The sequence below is a fragment of the Meleagris gallopavo genome, chromosome 12, assembly GCF_905368555.1.
Source record: "Meleagris gallopavo chromosome 12, MGAL_WU_HG_1.1, whole genome shotgun sequence".
NCBI classification, from domain to species: Eukaryota; Metazoa; Chordata; class Aves; order Galliformes; family Phasianidae; genus Meleagris; species Meleagris gallopavo.
The window spans coordinates 5,005,385-5,017,445 of record NC_139415.1 but is presented as its reverse complement, the minus strand read 5'-3'; the positions used below and the strand labels follow the sequence as shown (position 1 = coordinate 5,017,445).

The following is a 12,061-nucleotide window of genomic DNA, read 5'->3' as shown; positions in this document are numbered from 1 at the left end:
AATCTTCCATTTGGCCTTTATACATCTCCGCTCTAAAGGTTGTTGCAGTGAATCCTCGAGTTATATAATTATGAATGTACTTAAGATTCTCATTTATATTCTTCTCTACCTTGTATATGAGCAAATTATTTTGACTGGAAAGCCTCAGTTTATCTATCGGGTAATTAAAATCTATTTAAAATTTTGGACAGTATTTATTCAATTTTCTGGAAAGCTTGTAAAACATAAGAGCAGGATTAAAATGTGCCCTTGCACCTTCTCACCATGTGGAAGAATGCTCTTTTGCATGTTGTGTTCTAGGAAAAAAATGACTCTCTTCTCCCTTTTCCTTGCTGATGTTTGGAGATTTTGCTTTTCACTGTTTATCTAGCTCATGTATTTTGGCTTTCTCTTTTTATCCTGTTGGATGGCCAAGGTTTAGCTTAATTTTCCATTTTTCAAAATGAGAAAGAGTATCTTTATTACAGACACATATATCAAGAAAAAAAACTGATGTTTAGCAACCCTGGAGAGAGTTTGCATGAGCAAACTACCAACACAGATTAGTTAAATGGAGGCTTGAATGGGAGATAGATGATCAGAAGAACTAGTCACTAGCTCCCCAGAAAAAAAAGGCTACTTTTATCCAGCTCCAGTTTTTCCATTGGTGTATACCAAGGAAGTTGCAATAGAAATTGCAATCCACATGCAACTGAAAATATTTCTGGAAAGTGGACAAGAGACATAGGATAGAACAGGAAGCCCAATTTGACAGAGTTGAGTGGATGGCAAAGCTATCCACTGCTGCTGATTCAATTCACTACCTGGTCTATAATCTGTCTCTTTTTCAATGTCTCTGTCTGCTCCAATACTCCGTTGTTTATGTTTTTCATCTGAGTTTTAAGGATAAATTTCAAGAATCTTCATCCCTTTTGGTACATGCTGCAAATGCAGAGACTGAAATTAAAAAAAAAAAAAAAAAAAAAACAAACCAGAAAAGTCCTATTCGTGAAAACAGTGGTTGATTGTTTAAACTAATCAGGAGAACAGTCATCACCATAACATATGTCATTACAAGGTCAATTTACCTACATCACTACATGATATACAAACTGATGCTGTTTTTCTGCAAATCCCTTTCTCTTTATCTACACTATTTCTAGATAAAACAAAGAGGTAATCACCAAGGGCAGGATATCACTTACTGTCACACTCTGCATCTCTCCTGCTACTTTAAATCCCCCATGCACCCATGACAGTCTTCTTCTATAAAACTACATTCAAAGCAAGCAATAGCTCTTGAGCTATTCTTCTGCTCTGATTTTCTCTAGTCAGAACTAAGGCTTGTTTGCAGGTTTTCAGTGACAGGACTCAGGGGGAGATGGTGAAGTGTGAACCAAGCCTCTATGACAGGGTTGGCACTAATCAGAACAGGAGTACTTTTTCTGCTGGGAAGCCGTCAGTGAAGCACACTTGCTAAAGACATAGAAGCACATGAATCCTACAGTTGCCAGTAAGGCATATAAACAGCTAGTCAGAACACCACAAATTGCTAAAAATCAGGCATCATTGACAGGGAAATTCTGACATCCAGTACATGCCATGTGACTTCTGGGGGAGGATTCTGTGCTTATCACTAGTTTCATCAATATCAACTATTCGTGCTCAAAGTCCGGCATTAGGGAATATTTCAAACATATCATTCCTTAAAATGGAAGACTCTGCTCATGTGCAGTATGAAAAAGGAAAGCTTTCCCACTTTTCCCTTGTCAGCTTCATGGTTTTTTCCTAACACTTTGGAATCCTGGTACTAAATTCTTGCTCTCACTGCCATGGCTAGTAAAACAGAGTCCAGAAATGTTTCCATTTCATTTGCCTTGCAATTACAGTCTGCCAACCTACATTGGCTCAGCAATTTTATCTTCACTAAAAATACTCTCTCCTGGCCCTAGCCACTTGTAGTAGGCTAATAACTTACCGTTTTTCAGAGATACATTTCTGTACACATTATTTACACGCTGTTCAAATTTTAAAAGGGGTGAAAGGAGTTAGATATGAAAATGATTGTTATGTTAAGTGCTAGATCCCAAACCTACCATTACACTTGCAATTCTTAATACATGATCTTATCCTGCTGGACATCTGCATTTGCCAGAAATTCTGGGGTTTACACAGTATTTGGCCAGGCATAGCAGTGTAAGATGTCCAGCAAAATCTATGACATTCTTACTGCTGGAAGACACAACACAATAGTTGTACATAGGCAGTATTTTGGATAGAAGTACACGAAGTTTTAACACCCAGTGCAGTGCAAGAAGCGTTATCTCTGATTCCATGCTGACAGCCTGTCCTGAACAGCAAGCTTCCATGCCTTTGCAGTAACCTTTCCTTCATGCTACGGATCACATATTTCTTGCCGTATGCACACACCATCTGCTCCTGCAGAACGTCTGCAGTATATTGACTTGTGGAGAAGTTGCTTACTGCAGTATCACATGCCTAGCCACACTGTGACTTGTATCTGCAGAATACAGATTCAGCTCCTTATGAACAATTCCAGGCAACAAATAAGAGATTCCTAAAACCTGTACCTTAAAGTAAAGTCTTGAGAAGTTTACAGGACAGCAGGTTCCTAGCAGAACTGTATTTCAAACTGGATAAATCCTCCACAGTACTGATATTCTCCCTTTGTACTGAGTCACAACAAAACAAAACCTTTACAATTCCCTTGGCCAATTGTGTATCCTGGTTAGAAGGTTAAAGGATTTAATTCCAACTCCTGCTGAGATCAGCTGGCACTGATCTCATTTCTCTAACATCCTCTATTACAGACTGTTTCTTGCAACGCACTCATCCAATTTGTTGTAGAACATTAAGACACCAAATGAACTCTAAACTGATTCATTGTTGATTCAGCAACATGGTTCAGTAAAAGAGCCAGGAGATTCCTCCTTCTAAAACAACACAAACAGCCTTCTCACCTCCACCAGTCATCTGACTCCCTAAAATGAAATCAAACCAACACAGCAGTTATCTCCTGAGCCAATGAGGCAGTGGTTAAAATGTGTGCGGAAGGAGAATTTCTTAGTCACAGCAGAAATTCTGGGGAAAAAAAGAGGTTTGAAATACTGTAAGGGAATGCTTGTGAAAATGATTCCATTGTTATCATGTGATCTATATAATCATAACTGTAATATTAAACAGTTGCATACAATAATTCCAAGTAAACCAATTAACTAAACTTTTATGAATAATCAGAAGGTATGGTAATTTGAAGGAAATCACATTTTCTTTATAAAGAGTTCAGGAACAGAATGTAAAGTCATCCTATTGATCTTTTTTTTTTTTCCAACTGGAAGTTAAATATTAACATAAGCAAGAAAAAGCATGGATGTACGAATAACATGTGCAACTAACTTCAAGGGATTTATATTAACTAATCTACAAAACATATGACAAATTATTTGTCTTAGTCTGAAGGTCTAAGAACCCTCCCCCCTTTGTATTTCACAAAAGCTTTTCTAATGATTCACTGATACCCTTAAAACAGTAATAACATCATTTCTAAGCTGAGTTTTTAAATGTACAAAATTAAATATGTGAATATATAACGTTATTAGACACAGTATTTAAAATTAAAAGGGAAAAAAAAAATCCAATAATTTTATTCAGACATTATTTTTTTTTCTTGCACTGCATTTGATAGCCAGGAAGAGGATAACCATGTGAGCAATAAAGCAACTAAAAATACATTAGCGTCTCTATAAAAGCTTATATCTGAGCATCTGGAAATCTTGTACTAAGTTGATCCTAAAACAGATAGTTGCAGAGAATTTACAAGCATAGAAAAATTAAATGCAAACAGAAATAACAGGCAGAGCTGCTTCCATTTTTCTATTCAGAAGAACAGAAAATGAATCGTAGGTACATTTTGTCAACAGCTTTGATCACTGAGGTACAGAACAATGCCTTTAAATGCAGAGCAAGCAGCAATAGGCATTTCTGCAAAACTGCTCAATAACGCCATCTTCCTCTGGAGCACTGCCATCAAAATCAGGGGAACACGTGGGAAAGCTAAGTGGAGTAGAGATGGACATTTTAATTACTCTTGCTATTCAGCCCTACTGCAGTGAAAACGGCATCAAAATCATGCACCAGGGCCACTGTTACATACTCACCAGAAAAACATCCACTCGTGTTAAAAGGGAAAAATAGGTAAAATTATCATTACAAATCTGTATGTTTAGCTACATTGTATAGATATAACTATTTCCTCTCTGAGCTTTTTCTGATGGATCCAAAAAGCACTAAATCCCTGTGAAACACACATATTCCAGTCTAGCTTCCTTCCTTCTTGTCAGCTATACCATTAGCAAAACTTCACATTCACTGCAAAACATTCTCCCTGAGCACAAAAACATCCAAACTTCCTTCTACAACATGGTTACTCCCAGAGACGAAGGCTTCCACTTGCATGTATGCTGACAGTGCAAAATTAATCTCAGAGCCAACAGACATTACTTCTCAGAAGAACCACTCCCAGCCTGTTACATAAACAAAAACAAATGTTATCAACTAGAAATAATATTTTTTCTCACAGAAGTTGCTTGTTTTCCTTCTGGAAATGAGCATGAAGGAAAACAGAATCACAGAATGGTTTGGGTTGGAAGGGACCTTTAAGATCACCTAGTTCCAACCCCCTGCTAGGTGGGGACATCTCCATCTAGCCCAGGCTGCTCACAGCCCCATCCAGCCCAGCCTTGAATGCTTCCAGGCAGTTGGGCATGCACAACCTCGCTGGGCAACCTGTTCTGGTGTCTCACCACCCTCACGGTAAAGAATTTCTTCCTGATATCTTGTCTAAAGAAACAACAAAAGAATTAGAAAGACTGTAACAAGACATGAAGGGAATTTGCAGCTTTTGAAAACTGACTTAAAAAAACCACACAGATCTAGCCTTATTATGAAAAACAAAAACTGCTTGGTGTTCCTTCTGTCTTTCTTTGTCTAGCCTTACTGATAGGAGTAAAGGGACAAGATTAAGCAATTTTCATGTTGATTTTTCATTCTGACTTTATTCCATTCAGGAAACAGTAGTCTATATTCTTGGCAGATATACTTGTGAACATGAAAAAAAGATGACTGCACCTGGAGCACTATGCATGCATTATGGACTTTCTACTATATGACCTGTGACAATGAATAAAGAAAAGAACATTTTAAAGAAGAAATTCCAATCTTTCATTTTCTTTATAATTGTTCCTTTGTATTACTCAATAAAGTTAACAGCCTGAGAACTACTGTTAATGTCTGAAGTTACTAATTGGCAAAGCAAGCAGTATACAGTTGTTCATAAGAATGGAAATGCCTTGAAGGACAGCCTGTTTTTTCACAGTCTTTACACAGCCACTAGATATCTGAAGAAGTAATGGTGCAAGTAATGCAACTCTTTAGCTAAGTATTAGCTGACACTGTAACCTGCCACTGTGCTTTTATGCTTATCAGCAGAGAAAAGAAAATGAACCCATTGGAAATGCTTAGAGCTTTGTCTGAATCTTTTAAGTGTGCTAGAGGCCTGGGAACAAGGACTTTCAACTGAAATACTAAGTTTTTTTTCTAGCACTCAGCATCTGTAATATGGCCTACATTATGGACATTGCAAGTAAATTGATGACAGTCTCTTCAGAAGACTGAAGAGATACGGTTATTTTATAAAGACTGTTACAGCGATTTTATCCCTACTCACCACTTACTGTTCATCTTGTGATGCCCATGACCATCAATCTCTGCTGAAAAAGTCTCCACAGACCAGACAGAGCCATTTTTGCAGTAATAGAATGGCCAACATTTCATAATGTATAGAAGAATTTGTTTTTAACATTTCAACAGATAATTAGTTGCTTGTGTCAGTAACATTCCCCCCAGGATGCTGCTAGACATTTTCTTCCCTCAATTTTACTCTTTCAAACTTACTTTCACCCTTCTAATAAGAATCTGTTACGTTAACATCATGATGACCAGCAGAAATTAAAGGCAAGAAGTCTGGAGGGTTTAGAAGAGAAGATAAATCTATTTCTCATTATTTGAATGAAGTCAATTTTAGAAAGGTCAGTTGAAACGCAATTTACATAATCCTGAGTTGAAGTTAAGTCTACATTTGTTCCAAATGAATCCATCAATCAATGGTCAAAAGTTATATTCAAAATCCCCTCACAGCTAAAATCTGAGTGGTTCATTGGTTAATGAACCACTTAATATTCTTTTACAGCTAGTAAGCTTATGACAAGAACCGAGAGTACATATTATGAAGCATTCATCTGTTTCTTTCCCTCCTTGACTTTTTTATTCACATACTGCAAAGCGCATGATCTAACCATAAACTGTATATAGTATAGTCTATCTGCTGCAGATGTTCAGGGAATCACACCAAAACCCTTTATACACCCTATCAGATTTCTCATTGATTGCATCTAAACTTAGCATAAGCAGCAGATACCAGAAATTAAAATATGTTTTTGCCTACATATAGGAATAATTAGGCTAGTCCTATTTGGTGATATTTATCACAAAGATCCTTAATACAGTGATCACTTGAGAATGAACTCCAATAGTAAGGATAAGATCCATTGCCAGAACCAAAGCAATGAACACAATGAGTACCTCTGGAACTTAAAAAAGCGCAGAAGGAAAGGGAATCATTCTCATTTAAAGTGATACCAGATATTTAAAAAAATAAAGGGCAAACAAACAGCTGCTTCCCTCACCTTGTGCTATTTGGGTAGTTGCAGGCTTACCTTTTGTGATCCAGATGTTGAGCCCTTAAATGAAGTGCGTTTGAAGGAGCTGCTCATCCTCCGTAAGGAACCTGTGAACTTTCCTCCTCTTCCCTTCATAGTCCCCTGGCCCTTACCCTCCATAAGGAACCTAGTACCCCACCACCAAAGAAAACTCTGATTTTAGTCATACAGTATGAGCACTCTTTTTCCCAAGACCAACAATCATTAAGTTACATCTTAAATAAAAAGAGTCACAGATGCATAAAACAAATTCAAAGCCAAGAAATGAGACTCCTGTTCTGACACAAATGTTACCAGCCACCTAGACAAGTAGAAAAACAAGGCAATGTAGTGCTGCCCCCTCCCTCTTCTCTCTTCTGTCTCTATAATCAGGCTTAATGCACGCAGCGTTTGCAAGCTATGGTTTTTAATGGACAGAGATTTAATAAATGGTGATTGAAGGTAAATCTACTTTAGAAGCAGCAGCCCAAAAGGTTTTTATTTGTGCAAAGCACAGGGCAGTCAGATGGAAATTATTTTGGTATCAGTAGAAAGGCACATGAAAAGAGCAGATGGTCCTCAGCAGACTATAGGTTACAGACTTTGTGTGATGCTGAAGGGTAACTGCTGATAGAGAGTGTGCCTACAGTAGATCTAAGGCTTTAAAAGAAAGCAACCCATAAGATCACAAATTAGATTTTAGACAATTAGGGCATATGGATTGTGACAAACAAGGTGTGCCGTGTATTAAATTTGTATTATATTTACAGATTTCTATGAATACCTCCATTCCTATATTTAGTACTATTATGCCTAAATATGCAGAGTGAAAGCAAAAGAAGGAAGTTAAAGAATAAACAAGAAATGAAAATGAGGCAAGGTGCTTTAAAAGAACAGTGGAATTATTATCAACTAGGATTTATGTAATTGGCTCCAAAAAGACTTGTTTTCTCAGAGTAAGGAATCTGAAAGAGAGTTTGCTTTAAAGAAGAACATGGACAAGAGCACAGAGAATCAAGAGAGACATTTCAGAAATATACACATGGAATGCTAATCTGCCTGGTTGTGTCTGTAAGGAAATATCAGTAACACAAAGGAGTTGCACCATCTTACTATTCATTTACATAGGGTTTTTAGCTTCAACCGCTTTGTACCTCTGCAAAGATGGAGTGGGTGTCAGGCACACTGCTTCCAGTTGATTTGAGGAGACCAAGATTAACGTGTTCAAATCTAAAACAAAACAATATGGAACTGGAAGAAATTGATGGACTGAGTTGCATTTATTTTGATCTCCTGGTCAACACTGCCATAATCAAGAAACAAGTTGGATGTCCCAGGCTGGGAAAGACAAGTAGCTGGCTACAGTTTTGTTGAGAAATGAGTAAGCAAAAGTTCTGTTCTCTGCAGGAGAATCACTTCCTACATTAGTTCAAATAATTTGGGAGTTGGATTAGTGGAACACAAAGTGGAGGGCATAGACACTACAGCATAACAAAGGAGGTCTTCCTTTTTAACAATTCTTTAAACTCAAGCAAAACCAAGGAAAAGAAGCATTTTGATAAGATTTTTGTCAGTAGCTGAAGGATGACTGCTTTAAGACAAAGTTTGGCTTCACCTAACAAGACTGAAGTAGAAGCTAGCAAATGCAATATAAAACTCTAATAAGGAGATGAAAGAATAAAACAGAATAATCTTAAAGGAAGTAGTGATTGGACGGGCTACTTCATGAAATAGTGTCTTGTAAATTCCACGCACAACTGCTCTCCACAAAGTCTCTCCATTATATCTGGTCACTTAGCAGCAAAGCATTGCAATTACTGTACAGATTTCTACGCTGTTATCATTGAGGAATTCTATTTATTCCAGAACTTGATTTATCCAATTCTGCGTTTTTCATCCACAAAAGTTTACTTTTGATTACTACATTCTGAAGCATATTCTCAGACTGTGGTAAATGTCACAGCAGCGAGTCCTATCAGCTGTAACAGGTTTCATGAGCTGAGAATACATCCTCCTGATCTAGCAGCTTATTTGCTAATTATAAATAAACCTGAAAAACATTCAGATAATAGCTCATGCTTGGAGTATAGGAGGGAGAACACTTTTGTTTTGTAATGTTGTTTAAACAAATCCATTATGAATGCTGTCAAGGAGTAAAAAAAAGTTTTCAAAGCTCTTTTAGCTCTCTTGCAATTTTTTGTTTTGTTTCGTTTTGGCACTACACATGCCCAGATGCAATGAATGAAGCTGAGGTGCATCCTTGTCCCTGTTTGTGATGTTACCTTGCAACTGGCATCATTACTCAGGAGATGACAAATGGTATTTTGCTAAAAGGCAAAAATGAACACATGCTGACTGAAGATTAAATGATGCTTACTCAGCAACTGAATCCCGCTGCACGAGAATTCCACTCTCTAAGGTCCAGGACTTCAGCTGGTTTAAACACAATGGTTGCCCAGCAAACACTGAATACAGAAGAGAGATTTTGGGGCTTTTTTTGATTTTATTTTATTTAAATAGAGTTAGTCCTTAGACATTTTGCATAGAAATAGTAGAAAGATCTGTCCTGAGATAGGCAATATCTGTTATGCTCTAATGTACAAGAACGTGATCCCAGTGCTGTAGTATGAAGATTGTGCTCCTTTCTGTTTTTCTCACTTGGAAAAACAAAATATGAAGTAGTTGGGGCAATTCATTTCAGTTCTGTAAGTGGGTATGCCAGCTTGACTGTAAAAAGTTTATCTTCAACTCCCATTGATAATTCATCTTCAGAGAGCTGCCAGCTCTCAAATAAACAATCCTACTAATCCTGCTATAACCAGAAGCAGATAGCTTCCTACAGATGCCTAGAATGAAACAAAAGAAAACCAAAACTATTAGATAGGAAAAAGGAAGTTAAAGCTGATTTTTGTAACCAATTTCTTTCATTTCTCACCTTCTCCTCATTTTGTCTTTATTTTCACGTGCTCCATTTTAAGTAAACTCTAAACACTGAAGTTAAAATCCACAGGGCCATTTTTGCTACAAGACGACAGTGATTTTGGGTGTCAAAATCACTTTTAAGCTTTTATTTACTCAGTTGTTCTTCCATTTTCTCTCAGAATGTAGAAATTCAGAATATGATTCTCTTCTCCATGATACAATGTAAAATGTGAATAACAAATTCATTCACTTTTTTGTCTTGGATCTGTGATTCTAGGACTTCTTTTCCAAAGCTCCCTGTACACTCTTTCTAATACATTGGCTGGATTTTCACAAGCCATCAGCAGCAGGAGACCTTCCAAGAGCCTGGTGAAAGCCAATCAACAGTCAATGAAACAGAAGCTGCTAAATACTAACTCCAGCTGAAAAATCAGGCAACTAAGTTTTGCTGATGTTCTCGTACCCGCTGTGCTTATTTAACACTGTGGGGGTGGATCCCACTATACTACAGGAATGGAAACATGCACCACGCTGGCATTTTCATCAGCTCTCATGATTTAGAAGTACAAATTTAATTGATTTCCCAAAACAGCTCGCAGTTTTAGGACTGGTCTCATGTTAGCAATCTCTTTAAACAAACACTGTTGCTGAAGGTTCCTGTCTCTCCTTGGAGTTTTCCACTTCATCAGTTGAGCTCATTTAACAGCTTGCGTGGTCTAAATCAGATCTGTATAATGATCTGGTTTAAATTAGCACTGGAGGAGGAAAGAGTGGTAATCTCTTGGAACAGGATGTGGCTGGCAATGGATAAGAATCTGGCACTGCAGAGAAGTGAAAGACCCTTAAACTGGTTCTGCATCTAAACAACCTGTGACATGAAAGTACACGCCTGTCAATCACCTTCAGTATATTGGAAAAAAAAAAAAAAAAACACAACAGCAAATCAATTGGCAAATAAATTATGAAAAACCCAAAACTATGAATACCCATAAAAGAGCAACTAAAGTGCAAAAAAATCTCACTGTTAGCAAGATACTTCACTTTCAAAGTCTGTGACCAAAGTATTGGAAAAGTGTCCCAACACGCAAATCAATTTTCTCCTTCATCAGGAGTTTTCCTGCAGGAGGACATGTATGCCAAGGTAGTCTGAAATCACTGTGGTGCTACAAACTACCCATTATTAAAGACATTCAAATCTTCAGAAACCCACCTGCTTTTCAGTTACCAGCAGGATAAACCTGCTATTCTCCTAGTCTGAAAATAAATTGAAACATCAAAATTACTCTCCAAGAATATTTGATCCTATTAATCCTATTTATATACTCCCTGTGAGTAGGCTGGCTTCAGAGCCAGTTCAGTTATTTAACATATTTTTTTACTTTCAAAAATCCAGCCTTTTCCAATCTTTTTTTTTTTTTTTTTTTTTTTTTCCTCCTCAATGTAGTATGTATAAAAAGCTGCAGGGAAACTTCTAACAGTTTCTCCATGGTAGAAGATGGAGCAGAAAGTGGAGAACATTCTATCATCAATTTAAAGGAAAGAAGCAAGAAATGCATCTGATTTCCAAATCATACATTTTGCCACAGTAAATTCACTTTTGAAAGATGAACAGGAAAACAAAACTAGGTACCAGCACACCTTATTCTGGAGCTTTGAGCACTTCAAACAGTAACAATCTTTTTAATTCTTTTTTGAAAGAATAACTGTTTAGTTACACAAGCTTCTCAGTGGTCTAATAAACAGCATTATCCTACTTTTCTCATTTCCTCAGACTGAAACATTTTTTCAGTCTTCTCCATTCCCAACATCTACATATTGTGATTCACTGACTGGGAATCACATAGATCAAAGAAGTAGTGCATTACTTTCATGTACTAAAAACAGAAAGCCATGAACTAACTGCTAGGTCTCAGTATTAGCCAAAAGAAGCAAAATATCTTGCTGCAAAACCACAGTCCATTATAAAATCTACTGCTTCTAAAAAAAACACACTTATCTGGATTCTTTTTTACTAAAATTTTTTTGTTTAATAAAAATGAAATAATTAGACTTCAAATTTTTCTTTTTTGTTCTTTTGAATGCTTCTGCATTTGTGCTATAAGTACTTATCACTTTTCTCTAATACATAGAGAATAAAGGAAGAAAGGGAGAGATACAGAGAAATAGAGAAGCTAATGACACTAAACACATTGTCCGACAGAAATGCAGAACAGTCAGTGGTAATGCTCTACAGCACGGTACAGTGACTTAATACCAAACTACAGAGAAAGATGTTGAGCTCCAGCTGATGAGAGAGACACTAGGGGATGAAAAAAACCCACAACCTTGAATAATTGATTATTATCATACAGCTCTACTACTACAACTATTGTCATTCAGTTTCA

At 37.0% G+C, this 12,061-nt stretch overlaps 1 protein-coding gene across 1 annotated transcript in view; it reads right to left on the bottom strand.

Moving 5' to 3' along the window:
* Positions 1 to 6,845, bottom strand: part of TRPM1 (transient receptor potential cation channel subfamily M member 1) — a 70,976-nt gene extending 64,131 nt beyond the window's left edge. The window contains exon 1 of the mRNA XM_019619415.2: positions 6,774 to 6,845. Within this exon, the coding sequence (XP_019474960.2) occupies positions 6,774 to 6,830 (57 nt within the window). The 5' untranslated portion in view covers positions 6,831 to 6,845. The remainder of the gene's footprint in view (positions 1 to 6,773) is intronic.
* Positions 6,846 to 12,061: the final 5,216 nt, after the last annotated feature.